Here is a 17,118-nt window from a genome sequence, read left to right as displayed (position 1 = left end):
ACCAGTGCCTGCCCTGAGGGACCAAGGGGCTCGAAGGGCATCCAGGGATGATGCATCACACAGGGAAAAAGTCTCATGAGAGCAATCTGCATAATTATTTCATGAAAACTTACTTCTGCTGGAAAGAGGATGGAAGGTCTGGCCCAGAGAAGTGGCTGAGCTGGGAGGGTGATGGCATGAGCCCATGAGCAGTGGCTACCTGCTAAAAAGACTTTTTGGGGATCAGCAAAGCTCAGCTCTGTTTCTTCCCTTGTTCCTTTCAGGACAGGCACGTAGATCAGAGGAAGGGGCCATGGTGCTACTAATTTTCTGTACCCCAAAGGTGTGCTGGCATCAGAGGAACAGTCAGCAGTGGGAAACTTTATAATGAAGTCATGCTGGCTTGGTTAGCCCACTAACAGCTCATGTACATCACTGCTGCCCCAAAGAAGTGTTTCTGGCAAGCAGCGGGCACTTTCCCCTGGCAGCAGCAGGCTCTGTGTCAGCTTTTCAGTGGCTGTGTCCAGGGGAACATGGGGAAACAGCCGTCGGTGACATGTGGGGCTGCACCAGCCTGTGTGCCAGATGTGCAGGGCCTGATCCTGCCAAGTGGTCATCTCCTCCTGCGAGGAAGGGTTACCAGATCTCCTGGGATCAGGCACTAGGGTTGGTGCCACAGCTCTGTGCCTTGGTTCACACCGTCTTGCCCTCTGTTCCATGTCTCTCCTGCTGTAGTGTGGACAGGGGTTTACAAGCAGAGGTTCCCCAGACAGGCTGTATCCTGCTCCCTCTCTGTGGGTAGCGCTTTGGGGCCCGCTGCTGCACAGATGGCTGTCCTTCACCATGTCTGACTTCAATATAAAGTTCCACTTCACGTTTTTTGGTGGGTTTTCTCCTGCTTATTCTTTGCTTAAATAAGAGGTATGAGTTCATATACTGTAAATACAGCGTAACAGTCAGATGAGACAGTTAGGAGATTCTCAAAATAACAGAGACATTAGTCTTCTAACCAAAGGAAACAATTTCTCATCCAGTGGATGGCAGAAGCAGAAACAGCTATTATAGAGCTGGCAAATAAACAGAGAAAAGACCAGCAGATCCCACCAGCAGCAGGACTGGCCATGGAGGAGACCTTCTTGAGCCCCAGTAAAAGCAATTACATCCAAATCACCTGCACAGATAAAGTCAAGATTAGAAATGCCACAATTTCCAGTTCCTAAACACATCCTGAGACAGATGTGTTGCGAAATGGACCCAAATGTTGTCTATGACTGGTTAAGCCAAAGTAGGGTGTATAAGATTTTGAGTGCCCTTTCAGTAAGGATCTACTAAATATATTCAGGTCTGTTCCTGCACTCTGCAAGGCACAGCACCCATGAGATTCAGTATGAATACTGCTGGTGCTTTCCTGGATTGTGCTTAAGCCTGTCCAGTAGCTGGAGGCAGAGTCTGCAGGTGAAGGAACAGCACAGCCTCATTCCCCTCTTTTGCAAAGCAGACCCCTCTGTTGCACATTCTGCGCTGGCTTCATTGTCTGTGAGAGCTTTGCACATGAAAGGACCACAAAATTGAGGTCACTCTGGCCTCAGGTTTCAAGCCCACTTCAGCTTTCATCGATCCCAGCTGGAGCAGGCAGCATGCAAAGCCCCTGGGAGCCAGGACTCCTGGGCTCTGTCTACAGATGACTCTCCTTGACCTTCTATTTGAGATTTCTATCTTGGCCTCCTCATCGGTGAAGTGGAAATGATGCTACAGGCAGGGAAGTGTATACTCACACCAACCACTTTTGCATCTAATTTAGGTTAAGGTATGAGGCTAGACAGAAAGGTTCCTCCATAAGATGATCCATGTCCACGTCCAGTTCAGGTGCCCTGGATCATCTGATGAGGAGGTTTCTTTCTCCCACTGGCAGTGTAAGAAGACAAAGTTCCTCATTTTGGCACTTAACAGTCTCCTAACAAAGAGGCTGTGAACACCTCCCTGTTACCAAAGAAGATACTGGGCATTTTGTAGCATTACTGAAATAATAATTTAAATCTTGAGATGCAATGCCTGTGTCAGCTGTGAATATGCAACAGGGGTCTGGAGCAAATCCCAGAGGAGAGCCCTCCCTTCCAAGCAAGGGGCGAGCTGCAGGAACTTGGCATTTCTAAAGCAAAACATCAAGGCACCCTGGAGAGGGAAGGAGAGGCCAGCACAGAAGGAAATACCTGGTAGCACCGTCAGCCAAGCAGAGTGATGTGAGAACCCAATAGAATTCCCTGCGAGACAAGTATATTCCCCAGCATCCTCAAAAGTAACATTTCGCAAGTACAGAATCTCTAGCTCCTTATCCGTTGTGTTAACACCTGCCGTCTACAGGGAAAAAAAACACACACATATAGAAAGAGGGAAAACAGAGAATAAGCCACATTCCCAGCAAGTGTGAGGACACCACAGCCAAATTTTCAAAAGCAGATTAAGGTGGGTTGTTTTTTTTTCCAGTGGCCCATATTCCACATTTATTTATTCATTCCCCTCTGCAACCTGTAGTCAAAAGCAAAAAAAGTTCCCTTCACCAGGTTCTTACTCTGTCCCACTAAAGAAGCATGCAAGCAAAAGCATCCAAATGAAAAATTGTCCCCACAATATGACTGACTTGGTTAGTAGGTGAGTACAGGGGGTGAGGAAAGAAAGATGGTAAAAGAGGAGAGAGAAGAGTGAAAGAAAGGAGAAAGGAAGGGAGATGTAGTAGGGAAAGATTCAAGTGCTGATCGGAGGAACATCCAAACATTTTGATTTGTTATTTCATCAAAGAATATAGAATTTTGCATTTTTTTTCAGAGTGGGCATCTCAAAGCCATATATTGATCACACAGCCCTCAATACCGTAGTGCCTGTAAGGAACTTTCCTGCAGTGGCACTGAGCAACACAGCAGCCAAATCCTCCAAGCTGAAGTCAACCCCCAGAGCCCACGAGATTGTTGCTGCTCTCTATTTAACATGTTTGCTTGCATGAGCCAATGTTGATATTTCTGTCTCCATTACTTTTCCAAAGGACAGAACTGATTATATCAGTTTTACGAGTGAAAATCTTGAAACAGCTTGGTTTTCCAGAGCTTTGAACGTCACAGGTCATTAACATGCAATTCTGTTATCAGCACTCAATTGTAAGGAAGGGAAAGGAATAAAAGCGTGAAGAGTTGATAGCAAAATTTGACAGTCATTTTATTGTGGGAATTTTTCCATGGCAATTGCTGTATAGGCGTTACATTCTTGTGAAAAAAAAAAATTAGCAAGAAAATAAGATAAAGCCATTCAGCGTCAGTTGACAGGGTATAATACAAAATGAATAGTAATTTTAATCACTAGCTTCTTAAAAATGTTATAGCTCATTCTTGCAGTTGCCAGGGCCTTGGGACAGAGTCTGTGGTTTACCTGGTTTTGGTTTGCGAATGTGGAGCCAAAATGGTTTTTCGGCTATGCCTACGAAATTGTTGGCTCTACACAGATATTCTCCTTCATCTTGTTCTGTCACATTGAACAGATTTAGGTTAGCATCGGCTTCAGCGTTTTTACTGATCCAAGACTGCAGGAATAGACAGAAACCTGAACTTCAGTAAACCAAACAATACCTCCATTGCACCTATATTAGCTAGGATTGACCGTTCACAGCTATTTTCTTTTTGGCTGTGGCAACATCCCCAGCTCACCCTGTGGTGAGAGACCTAACCCAGGACTTGGGTGAAGAAGAGAAGTTGCATTTGGCCCCCAAACCACATGCAAGTGAACTCCCTTCCCTTCACATGTGAGATTTTTTTTTTTTTTAAACAGACCAATTTCCCACTTCTTCATCTGACAGCAGTCAAAGACCCTACAGTTTCGTAGTAACTCTGCAGACAGGAGCACCAGAGAAACGGCTTAAGCAGAGATTTGTGTTTGCAACCCGGCTCAGCAAATACTGTTTCAATTATCAGATTCCAAAATAGAATTTGGAAACAAAATATAAGCAGTGGCGGTCTGAAACTCGCTGCTGACTTTGCCTTTCAGAAATTAGCTGTAATTTTTTCCACTGCTTATAGGAGCCTCTTCTTTACTAAATAAAGTGGTGCATATAAATCAAACTTCTCTTAAGCAAGGGTTTTATTTCTCTTCTTCCACGCTGCCACAACAGCATATCAGTTTTTTCCCTAAACAGTTGTTTTTATTTTGGTTGAAAATGCAAAACTGTTTTTGGTGGCCTCAGAAGTAGCCTAGGGAAAGTCTAGAAAAAAAATCAGCTTTAGTCCTGGAAATGAAAATAAAACAACTCTCTTCTCATTTCTGGTCTTAAGCTATCCAGCCCAGCCTCAGTGCCTTCGATTTCAAGGCCTGGTCCTGCCAATATGACTTGCAACCCATTAAAATCAACAGGGCTGCCAGATCTGACAGGTTATTAGGAATTGAACCCAGGGTGGCATCAGAAAGAAGCCCCAGTGTCCATATCTGATGACAAACACCACTGGTTTTGACCTGATCTCATCTCTAGGGCTTATGTGCTGGCAAGTTTGTCTGTCCTGACTCGTGGGTAAACGTGCCTGCCTGCTGTTGCTGACTTGTTTATAATTAAACCGGGCATGTTTCAATGCAGAACACACCATTTAGCCTTTGACAAAGCTTGGGCACAGTGTTGCCAGCCCCCCCTCTGTAACTGGAATGCATTTAGTGCTCTTCTGCAAAGAAAAAGGGGTTTCCTTTGATCATAAATTGGCCCAGGCTTTCAGGAACTGATGCAGGTGATGGCTTGGTTTTGTCAGGCTGTTTAAAAAATGGGTTGAAAGTACAGCACATTCAATTTATCCATCTGGACTGTGCTGGGTTTTGCCCCGCCATTTAGATGTGAGGGGGAATTTCATGCTCTGGGCACCTCTGTCCCCCTCACTCCTATGGGTACCAGGATACTGCCCATATATAAACTGCCCCCATATATAGCAGCTTCTACAGTCCATAAAATCTCCTGAAAGCAGGAGGGAAGGGCAGGCTGATAAAAAAAACGTTATCTCCCTGCAGGCACCACAGCACTGAGCAGGAGAGAGCCTTTTCTAAAGCAACTGTGGGCAGGGAAGGGCTGTTAATAGCACCCTGCTCCAGCAGCACAGCCAGGACACCGGGACAAAGCAACAGCACTGCGTGACAGGAGGGGAATGAGTCCATAATGCCAATGGACTGGCCCCAAGATGACAGTGAGATCATTTTATCAGATCTTTATTTTTAAAAAACAAGCACACACACATTAACAAAAAAAAAAAAAAAAAAAAAAATCCCTGCAAAGTTGGGCCTGACACAGCTCCACAGAGGCCCAGTACTGGCACACAAAAGATGCATCCCAAAATGGAAATGCTCCGTGCCCCAGCGCTGATGCCGGCATTAATACAATTCAAAGCATTCCTGATTAACCAGAAGTAGTAAATAGACGTGTGCTGGTCCTATTCAGCAAAAAAATAAAACCAAACAAAACTTGTGCTTTCAAACGCCTGCCTGCGCTCCCCTTCGAGGAATGCGGAGCCTTTGCTGTCCACAGAAGAGAAGGTATTTGGCAATTCTAATTACCTAGCCACCCCAGTGCTGCTCCAACTTAATTTTAAAACACTATTTATACAGACTATTTATATGTTCTTTGCCACAGCAAAATGGGAGCTTGTGCTTGTGACACAAGGCACTGTTCGCAGCGGCTCTACAAACTTCCAAAAGGTAGCACTTTATCCCACGGGGACCACACACGGAGCTCGGAGACTATACTAGATGGCATGTGACACAGCCAGCTATTCAGAGCTTGGTACTGGGCTGTGAAACCAGGGGAAATTCAAATATGCATAATTCAAACACATTTGGAGAGACAGCGAGAAAATAAAAAGTTTTATCAACTCGCGAGAAGCGCGTGTTGCCAATCCTGAAGAACTGTCTCCAACCATTTCTTCCAACCAATCTGTTATTTCAATCTGTGTAATTATTTCCAGGGTCTCTGGCTTTTATTATCATGTATCTGGCTGAGTTACAGTTTTGTAGATGCTGTCTGGTAAGTGGGTTTTTTTAAAAACTTCATACAAAGAGAAGAAGGGTGTGTGCAGCAGGATGTGCACAGGGAATGTCCATGCACAGGGCAACCTCAGCTTGAAACTGCAGGGGCAAAATCTGCTTTCAGCTCTAACCGCAGAGCCAGAAAAACTCCATTTGGCCCTAGATATTTTAATAAACACCAATGCAGGATATCTTTAATTATTACAAGAAAAAAAGGGGAGGAATTTTAAAAGTCCAATGTGCTTTTCACTCTCTGTTCTCTACTTTTTATATTTACAGAGGTTGAGGAGAAACCAGACCAACTGGCTTTGTTCTGGCTGTAATCTTGAAGTTCCCTTTTGAGAAAGCATTTGAGGAAAGTGAAGTCTTACTAAGTGAGCTTTTGCTGAATAAAAAAAGGCTTTCCTGAGCATGGATAATAGCAATGTTCACAAATGTCAGTGGCTCTCAGGTGCTGGTAGTTTAGCATTATTTAGTATCTGCACACTGCAGTGTGTTTACTTGGAAAAGAAAAGAATGTGTTTTAGTTGGGAGCCTTTTATTTTAATAAGCCCCAAAAATACCTCTATTGAAGCTGTAAGAAATGGTTATTTTTACAGTTTTAGGTCAAATGCAATCTGACAGCTTCTCTTTTATTATGCTGCATTTCTCACAGTTGCCTCAGCTCTTACAATTACTTGGCTTATCTTGCCACTGCAGTAGTTGTGTTATATCTGGCAAAGAGAAGAGTCTGGAATATCAACATTAGGACGTACCCCCTCCAAAAAGCAGAGTATTCCACTGTGCAGACTTAAAGAAAAGAACACTTTCAACAGCTGTCCTTAGCTTATTCTATGACTTTTTTCTTATAGACACAGAACAATCACAGAAAATGAGACCTCGAGCTCCCTAAAATCTGATTTAAATAATGATTACCCTTCTAGGAACTTGTGGAACTGAACACATTCTGTTGGGAGTTCCTGGTTCGCATTGCACTGCTAGTCTCATGCTTATTTATAAACATGTAAATAAAGTTTATGGCTTCCATTGATGGTGAGCACCTTTACTCAGGGCTGATCTCTTTTGCCATTAGTCTGGCAGTGAGTTTCTCTGAGGAGCATCCCCACAATGTAGCTGCTGTCTCTGTAACACTGAGACCAAGGCAGAGGAAGGACTGCCCTGAGGGTGAGAAGGAGCATGTACCAACCTTCAGCACTGTGACATAGGGCGTCCCATCCGGTCCGTATTTGCTGCCGTTGACTTCCACGTGTTTCAGCCACTGGATGTGAGGCTGGGCATCGCTGTAGACCTTGCAGTGAAACTCCACATTACTCCCTACCACCACAGTCTGGTTGGCAGGAAGTCCTGCTTGCAGAATCGGCCGGTGGGGTGACCTTTCTGAAAAACAGAAAAGAGAGGATGTCCTAATTTACTTGTACTCTTCCAGCAAGGATTCTCCTCTGAACCCTTCATCTCCTAGCTTTTCAGCAGGAAGGCTGCAAACTGTGATTGTCCCCCAGGTGTCCTGGCCATTGCTCTACTCAGTGCTTCTCAAGCCAAACAGGGAAGAGTCACCTAGGAATGGTGGAGGCATCTCAACCCTGCCATTCCTTCACTGGATCCTCTGAAGACTAGCTAAGTCATTTACTAGTCACAGATCTGAAGCTGAATTCTTGGCCAAAAGGCAGCTTCTTGGTGGTTTTAGAAGACACATGATCCAGCACTTTGGGAAAGAAACCAAGCTCCTGATTCCCATATCCTATCACGTGCCTGTTCAACATCACCACAGATCAGCTGTTGAGGGAAAACAGTGAAATCTCACCTAATACATCAAGCTGGTACGTGTGCCTAATATTGCCATATTTGTTCTCCACAACACAGGTGTAATTTCCTCGATCTGACGGCACAACGCTCTCCATCACCAAGCTCCACTGCTGGTGTCGCAACTAGAAGAAATCAAACCATCAAGCTCGTGGTCAAGTACCATCATCACCAGACCATTCAAATCAATGAACAGTGAGCTTCTACACACTTGGCCAGCATGAATGGACCCCAGAGTAGGCCTGAACATCACATGGACCTGTTTCAAGGGTCATTAATGGTTCAATGTGAACAGGAATTAAGACCAATGCAGGAACAGTGCAACACAATGTAACGCACTGAGATTGCAAGGGGGACTTGTAGATTCTTCCACAATAATAACAATAATGAAACCAGCTGACAGCTGAATGTGGCACCTCTCATTAGAGTAATGACTTCAGAAGGCATCAGCTAAGATAACCCTTTATCCACTGGTCCCTTCTGCCAGAGCACTCTCATCCCAAGACTGTCAGCTCAAAATACTGTACTCTCATCTGCAGATTTTACCAACTGCTACATATAACCCATAAGATGACTATAAACAATAAAAATCATACTTTTCAATAAAACATATTTTAAAGATGTGTGCTATGGATGGAACAGTTTCTGACATCTGTCTGAACAGGAATGGGCATCAACAAGTGAGTTAGTCCCCTAAATTCCCTGTAAAAAACAGGAGAAAACATGCCCAGCCTTAAGTCTGGCCCCTAAGATGCCTGGTCAGCCCTTCTCTTTTGGCACCAAGTTTTGTACTAGTTGTTTTTCTGGATGTGGCTCATGTCCAGAGCTGTTGGTTGTTCAGTAGCAGAAGGGAAAGCACAACCCCTGTCTCCACCCTGACCTGCTGCCCCTAGAATGTTTGTTTCTAAAGAGTATAGAGGAAATAACAGATATGGAAAGCAAATCTTGAATTAATACAGAAAGCAACCAACAGTAACAAAGATGACTTCAGGATGCATAGCATGTAAAAGCTCTCCAAATCTCTGGATATTAATTTGATGCCTTCTGCCGCCCAGAACAGAACATTTAACTTTATTAAACAGTTTGAAGGTGACTCCAAGGACACAGAAGCAGGAGATTACAATAACGCTGTGCTACAGAATGTCAAGGACTGATGGAAAACAAGGGCGTAATTGCTCCTGGAGGTTTGTTGCTGCAGCAGGTGAACTCAAATATGAAGTCATTTAACCTCTTTTGCTACACATAAATTGCATCCACATGCTCTCCTTTAAAAGGCTGGGTTGCAATTACAGCCAGAATTTTGCAAACAGAACGTTTAAAGTCATAGGACTAGACAGCTTAGTTGCAAGATAAGCAAGCAAAAGTAATTTTAACAAAGCTTTGTAGATCTTTGCATCCCCAAGAACAGCACTGGTGAACACCCCACTTTTCAGAGACTGCTGAATATAACATTTCTTTTCATTTCAGGTTCTAAAGGTAATAGGAGGCTGTGGTTAAACAACCGTCTGCACAGAAATCTCGGTTGTTGCAGATGTCTGGCCAGGTCTGACTGCACCCTCTGCTCACCCAGGACAGCACAGATGGGGCTCAATGCAGAACCAGAATTACACCTTTTGTAAAGCAACATCCCACTTGGTGCATCTCTGCAACAGTGCGGCAATTACAGGGTAAGAGGAGCTCTGAGAACAGCCTGGACCCTGAGCTCACAGCTGAACATACAAGACTGTCAAGGAAGTTTCAATGCAAATTTGTGGCTGCTCTGTGGCTCATTTCCATACTGGCTTGTCTCACAGTTGTGCCTGAAGACTTATTTTAATCCACTTTTCAGCATTGCAAAGCATTTGCATCTGGAACCCCTAGGAGCTACCCCAAGGAAATGGAGATCCAGATACATGGACAACTCCTTAGTCTGACCTGTATTATAAAATCAGGTCCAAATTAGGTGTTTTACTTAGGATGCACTTTCAAAGAACTTCTCTTTGTCAGGTTTGTGACAGGGACTTTGGACCCTGAACAAAGAGGAGAACCTGGGGGCACAGACTCATGGAAACTTGTCTGGAAACTCTTCTAGAAGCAACAAGACTTTTCTTTTAGGTTCAACGGCGTCTAGATTTAAAGGATAATAAAAAGGGACATTCCCAAGTTAGAATTGTCTCCGCACTCAATAAAACACTAGAAACATTAAGTGACTTAGTGCAGGCATTAATCAGGTGGGTGAGATACTGGAAATCCCTCTGGTGTTGTCATTCTTGGCTCCTTGTGAAACAAACATTTGCAGACACGCTTGGAACCTCAGTCCGTGTTTGTCAGACTGGTATGCAAGTCAGTGCAACGGTCTGGGGAAGGGATAATCCTCTATCTCCCCTCCCCCTCAGTCTTCCCTTCTAGGGTCATTTAACACACACAGGCTTACAATATTAAAGATTCCAACAAGGATTTAACCATTAATGCTCTTTGGGAAATTTCATATGATAAGTCATATGAATTTCTTTTCTTTACCACTTAAGGATGAACTGTAACAAAACTAGGTTAGCCTGCACTTCATGTTTTCAGCACTCGCCCTTCTCTCTTGCAGGCTTTACACCGGGCAATCACATGGGATCTAAATGTCATTTGCAAGAGGCAGAAGTGGAAGAGTGGTCAGCTTTCATCTGCTGACCACAGACCTTTCACAATCAACATTTAAACACTTCCACACACTGAAAAGAAACGAGAACATTCCCAGCTCAAGGATTTCTGGGTTAAGACCAGATCTCGAGATGAAGTAAGCCAACCAAACTCTGCCAGATCTGGATCGTGCCCATTCTTTTCAAGCTGCCTAATCCTGTTATGAAGTTAAGTTGTAACAGGGAATTTAAATCTTAAATACATGAGATACTGAGCAGGTTTTCAATCTCTTTTTCTGGTTCAAATCTCAGCTGATATCTATCAGTATATTTATACTGGATGAGATTTATATTAGACTACTTACATCTAATCACAGCTCAAGAACAAAAGCAAGCAAATAAGGGAAGGAAAATTACAGAGAAAGATGTCTTTATATCAAGAAAGGGACAAAGAACTACACCTAGACAGATAGAGAGCTTAAACCAATCTTGCTGTAATTGGCCTGACATTGCCTTCAATAGCTCTTTTAAGCATTGGCTTGTTGCTGGAAGGTGCCCCTAGAGAAACAAAGCACAGCGATGCCAAAGACTCACTACCGTGTTGCAGAGGATGAAACATGTCAATTTAAACTCACGGATAGATTAAAACCACTGGGAAGTGGGTAGGGGAATTGCTTTCAGCTTTAGATTTTATTCTGCAAGCATAATTTAGTGCAGCTGATGTCACATAGTTTTGTAAAAAGCCATTCGAACGGCGCACGCAAGCCTGAAAACACTTCATGATGATCCTTGCAGCCTGCAATTAGTAAAAGATGCTTGTGCTTTGTGAATGTTATCTGCTGAAAAGCTGTTTACCCACAGGAGCTGCTTCCTCACTTCTTTTCCCTCCTTAACTTTTCAGGAGATCCCAAACCTGAGCATGTCCTCAGCCTTGTCCAGGCTGGAGCAGGGACAGGACTGAGTAGGGAGCTTCAAAGGCTTCACTGAAGCAATCACAAAAGGCTCTTTCAGGAACAGGTCTGAGCTAACAGGAAAGAAACAGCCCAAAACTGCAGGGAGGGAAGACTTTTTTGAATCCTTTTCTGGTTTCTGGAGCCCAGCACGCTTTGCATACCGAGCCCCCTTTCAAAATACTACAGATGTGGTAGGCATTAGCACAGAGCTATTCAGAGTACTGATGAAAGTGCCTTCCTAAAAATCGCCTTCTCTCCTTAGCAGTGGCTCAGGGATACGCCACAGCTGGTGGAGTGCAGGCAGGAATTGCCACTCAAGGGTCCTTCCTGCTATGCTGGTTTTGTTATAATCAGCTGTTGCCAGTTTTATTCTCCCCAAATAAAACCAGAAAGGAGTCTGATTGTGACCTTAAGGTGACAAAGGAACAACAACAAAATCGGAACAGCTGATTTTCCTGTTAAAATCCTGCCATAATTCGTCATATACAGAAGCACAGAAACTTCTGGCTAATTAAATATTTTGAGTGCAGTGGGGTTTTGTGTCCCCTAGCTCTTATCTCTGACACAAGGCAGAGCATTTTCCAGAACACCTCATGGTAGAAAGGAAGAAGGGAGAAGAAAGAAGCCAAGAAGCAGATTCTATTACTCTGGCTACAAGGGAATCCAAAACTTGACCAAGAGTCAGTAATTTATACCACAAGAATGTTAATGACCACCAGAACGATGGTCCAGCTCTTTGGTGAGGTCCTCCCCACACCTTCAAAGGATGCAGAGTTGGTTTTCCTTGAAAGCTGGGAGCAGCTACAGCTTGTTCTAACATGTCTCGACACCCTGAGCTGATCTCCAGAAATTAGGACAGAAGTTTCTGCTCCTGCTTTCTCATCACTGTCCACCATGCAACCATAAACCCAGTCTCATTTTTACCTAGTCCCTGAATGACTGTTATAGACAAACTCAGAGGGAATTAGCTCTCAATCCCAAGGGACAGCAGCCCTTTTTAACACTTCGTGTCAAGCAATTGCTAAGGCTACCAGAGACACCCCCATTGCCACACAGTTGGGACTGTGCTCTTACATGTACAAATGTTAATCTCTGTGAAATACAGTTTTCTACAGTCAGTAGAAAACTCCTGATAAAAACAGAGATTCAAACCAAGGCCTTACCTTGATGCCCCCAATCCTATGCTCTCCCTTGAACTCCTTGCCGTTTTTCAGCCAGTAGATGGAAGGAGTTGGGTTTCCACCTGCCGGACATCGGAACCGAACGGTGTTGGCAGCGGGAACTGCCAGCAGCTTCTTTTCCATTTTATCTGGCCTGGTCCAGAAGGGGACACCTGAGAAAGGAAAGCCCAAGTTGAACAGGCCCATTTCTGACACAGAGGATATCAGCTGGTGAGCAGATGCTTTTGATGAGGCTTTGGCATGTGCAGAGTGACAGTTAAATTGCTACCTGCTGCAGTTAAGATAGATGACACAGAAATGCTTTCCAGTTATATGACTCTCATAGAAGTAGACAGGGTGTTTGCATTTTAGGTTTGTGATGAAAGGTTCATGACCAGGTTCTTGTCTCCGTAATGCCAGTATAAATCTAGAGTAGCTGCTTTTAAATCAACAAGGAGAGTTATCCCAGATCAAGATGAGAACCTGGCCTCAGCATGTAAAAAGATACAGATGTACCTATGGGACAATAGTAGCCAAGAAGCACGAAGAGCAGAAAGATGTTGGAATTGTAAAAAAATGTTAATGGGCCAGCAAGGGAGCAGAGAAAAAGTGTTAGCTGAGCGCACTGGAAAATTTTGCTCCTCAGTGAGCACAAATGCAGTGTAGCCTCCTTAAAGGAAAGAAAGACAAAAAAAGCCAGTGCCAAACTGGTTTATCATGTTTATGTTCTTTAAGTACAAGTGATTTTAGTTTTAAAGATTCATGTTACCTTTGAACAGGGATAAGTTTTAAAACACCAGTGCTAGCATGAGATACTTTTTAAAATCTGCCTCAAGTACAGCGATGTTTCTTGGCTGTGTTACAAACATTACATATTAACTCCAAATTAAGGCAGCAGCAGCAAACTCATTATACTGGGAAGGAAGAAAGAAAGATTTTTAAAAAGCCTCCCAAGCTTTCCCTTCAGCTTAAGGAAACTCTGCAGAGCTGCACGTGGAGTGTTTGCCCTGCCATGCCGGGGGCCACATCCAGCCCCCCCAGCCCCGTGTGCTTCACAGTGAGGCCAAAGGGAAATGGGGGCAGACAGCATTTGGGCTGCAAAATAGCCAAGAGGAGGCCAAGGAGTTTAACCAGCACCTCCTCCAGATGGGAAGGAAGCACCCACAGACAGAGAGTATACAAACCTACCGGTTGCAGAAACCTATGTGCTTCTGGCCAAGACAAACTGAAGGTGCTGGTCCTTCAAGAACTGCCTTGGAGAACATGATGGCCACCACAGCTGTTGGGAAAGCACTGCCACTGGCCCCTCCCACAGCGGTGCTCAGAAACACAACCCAGCACCACAGCCCCACCTCAGTGCTACTCCGAAGCCTCTGCAATACTATTCCCCTTAACGGGAAGGGTGTACAAAGCTTTCTCTCTTGTTGGGTATCTGAGGTGCATGTGAGCTGCTCCCTGATGTACTTAGCCCTGACATGTTTGGCTCCACAAGACCCATCCCATTGCAATTCCAGGTAAGTCAGTGATGATCCCACCTTTGTCTAAGTCCCCAGCATCTCACATGCAGGCTGCCTGCTGCATCTCATCTCTAAGGATTTTGCAGGCAATGTCATATAGCTCAGCCAAAGCAATTCATTCACCCACCCATTTTTAGCACCTGCTAACATTCTCCACATGGTCCCTCGTCTCCCCATTGCTCCTTGCAAAGCCCACCTGGCCACGAAGAACTGGATGTTCAGGAGCTACATCCAGGAGGCCCTCCATTTGCCGGAGACAGCCCCACTGGGGGCATTTCTCTCATGTCTCATCTGCTTTCACGGCTGGATGTAGATACCTCAGTAATGCCATCCCAGGGAGGGAAAGCCAGTACTGAGGGCTTGCATCTGCCCTCAGACTGCCTTGCACAACGCACTGTGATGCCTATCAGAGTCAGCTTCACCTATCAGAGGGATCTGGTGCTCACCCATGCTGTGTACGCCTCATTTTTTAAACAATGAAACTGCTTAAGGCCCTTTTCTTGCCCAGATGGCACCAGAACAGGAGTATAGCTGGCGCAAACAAAAGCAAAAGGAGGAATTCCTGCAATTCCTGTGCTCCTGCAAAATCCCAGCTATAAACTTTGCTGTAAACACACAGAACATCCAGGTGAGGCCTCAAATGCTATGCAAAGTGGGACATCATGTAGCCATCTACCTTTCAACATCCAAGCTTAGAAAAAATGGCAGAACTACACAAAAAAAGGGGAAAATATTCAAAAAAATGTTTTAAGAGTGGGTGTGACCCCTAAAGGAAGAGCAGGCCTTGATGTTAAAGGAAGATGCTGCTATCACATACATTGGAAAGGGCAGAAACCAAGCAAAGGGTGGGCAAAAGCCAAGGCAGCAGTAGCAGGGGGCTGAATTTGGAGAAGGACAGTTGGAGTGGTGTTGGGAAGGCTGAAGAGGAGGGAGCTGCAGAAACCATCTTGGGAGAGATCTGGTCCTCAGTTTCCAAAGCATAGGATACTTTCTGGCTGAACACTTCCTTTTGGCAATGCACCCTGATTTCCCTGGGACTTTACAGGAGGTTAAAAGGGCTATGGGGGAGAGTTCAGGGAAAGGCCAGGCATGGATGGAAAAGTCCTCCTTCACTGCCACTGAGAAGAGCGGTCGAATAACCTGCTGTTTGTTGTTTGATTAACATATCTGCCTACAATAAATTCCATTTTATGGCGCCAGTGACACTCACCCAGGTATGGGGTGTGTAACTAGATCACATGGCCGCCCTGCCAGGACCGGGCTCCTCCATGCACTCTGCTTCTTGGGGATTTTCTCCTTTCCACACCGGCTGCGTGAGCTTCAGAGTGACGTTTCAGCACGTTTTCTCACTCAAAAGATGAGATTGAATCTCACAGGAGACCCATCAACCCACTGGCTGCAAATTTTGCCACTGAAGCCAAGGGGGATTTTGCCATCGGACATCAGAGGGGAGCAAGATGGGGTCCAGGAAAGTTTCCAGCTGGGGATATTCTCCATATGGAGCAAAGGCAGGATCTGCTCCTCCCTCTTGCATTTAGACACAGCTTCTTCCCTGAGTGCCTTCCCTCTATTTAGGTGCTCTTCCATGCAATTTGGGGCTCACCCAGGCTGGGCACTCCTGGATTAATGTGCCAAGATTCAAACAAGCAGGGCATCGCTCTCAAGTCAAACTGGAACTGGAAGAAAGTGTCTACGCATTGAAAATGGTGCCTTTGTTCTCACTCACAGGAGGCAGTGAACAAAACATCACTGCTTTTGGTTTGCTGTGCCCCCAGAGTCCTTTCATTACTGCTTTTTAAGGGGGTGAAAATGTTGCTAACTCTTCTTTTCAAGCAAAGCTTGCAAAACTCCAGAGAGTTTTGGGAGCAAGAAAGGAGGAAGGATGAAAGACAGGAAAAAATTCTAGACCCGCTCTCTCTGAATTAATTACAAGCAATGATTTTGCATGTGCAGGTGTGAAAAAAAAAGGACCCGCAAACATTATCACTGGTCCTTTCCCATCATCAAACACTAAGCCCGACGGTCCATTTTGTTCGTCAAAGACACTGGCCACCCATCTGACTGGAATGACCAATTAAAAAAAACTGAGAGCAATACTTGGAATAATTAATACAGCCGAGCACTCATTTAGCAATTAGGAGCTGCCACAAAATTCTGCGGCAGACAGAATCAACCCTAATTGTGTAATTTCCCCAGCTGACGCCTCTGAGTACACAGCCAGATTTAATTGGAGATTATAGGGGCTCTTTGAAGGTGCTGGGGCTACGCAGCGGGGGCTCCAAACAAACAGATACAGAGGGGTAGGGAGCACTGGGGCAGAAGAGCAGTGTGTGAAAAGGGAGTTTTGTTTTTGTTTCAGGGCCAGGAAAAACAGCTGTAGAGAACAGAGGTATTGGAAAGCCTCTTTTTGCAAAGGCGGATCGTGGTTTCTGACAAGGCTGCAACAAACAGGCCGATGATTTGAAGCTGCTGAAGTTTCTCTTTCTTCTTTTCTGCTGCCCAACCCTAAGGGATGCCGCCCCGTTTCTGTACTGCCCTTTGGAGAGGATGCTTAAAAGAGGGTGAGCAAAGCAGGGCACTCCCTGTGGAGGGCCCGACTCAGTGCTCTCCAGGAGTTTTTGCACCAAACACTCCTTTCTTTTAGGACAGATTTCCTCTTGTTCTCTTGCTTTGGTATTGCCAGCTCCCATTGTTCAATAATTTTGGGTCAAAACCCCAAATTTAACAAGATCGGCTTCAAACTCATGATGCTATTGGAATCAGCTCTCCAAGCTCTTCTCTATGAGGACAAGAAACTTTCTTAACAACACATTTAAGCCAGAAAATTAACTTATCATTGCAAAGGGCCAGGAGACAAGGCTTTTATTCAGTGATGCACAATACGGCAACAGTCAATAAGCCAGTCCTGGATGGATTATCTCCCCCTAAAGATGAATAACTAATAGTTATATTTTTCTTTTGCATTAAAGCGTGTTTATTGCCTTCACTCCTCTAACTACTGACCATAGCTACGTCTGATGGCCAAGCAGGGGCTCATACACCTCATTAGTAGGGTATCTTTTTGCCA

At 44.7% G+C, this 17,118-nt stretch overlaps 1 protein-coding gene across 4 annotated transcripts in view; it reads right to left on the bottom strand.

The window, feature by feature from the left end:
- The window catches only part of FGFR3 (fibroblast growth factor receptor 3), a 57,826-nt gene that overhangs the window by 12,129 nt on the left and 28,579 nt on the right, over positions 1 to 17,118 (bottom strand). For 2 of the 4 annotated variants that reach the window (XM_074904377.1, XM_074904379.1), the window contains exons 5-8: positions 12,538 to 12,707; positions 7,817 to 7,940; positions 7,202 to 7,392; positions 3,397 to 3,547 (exon numbers count right to left, since the gene is read on the bottom strand). In XM_074904377.1, the coding sequence (XP_074760478.1) occupies positions 3,397 to 3,547; positions 7,202 to 7,392; positions 7,817 to 7,940; positions 12,538 to 12,707 (636 nt within the window). Of the gene's footprint in view, positions 1 to 2,189; positions 2,335 to 3,396; positions 3,548 to 7,201; positions 7,393 to 7,816; positions 7,941 to 12,537; positions 12,708 to 17,118 lie in introns of all 4 variants that reach the window. The other 2 variants (XM_074904380.1, XM_074904381.1) reach the window with 1 other exon arrangement.

Source organism: Athene noctua, chromosome 4, assembly GCF_965140245.1.
Source record: "Athene noctua chromosome 4, bAthNoc1.hap1.1, whole genome shotgun sequence".
NCBI classification, from domain to species: Eukaryota; Metazoa; Chordata; class Aves; order Strigiformes; family Strigidae; genus Athene; species Athene noctua.
This window is presented reverse-complemented; position numbering and strand designations above follow the sequence as displayed.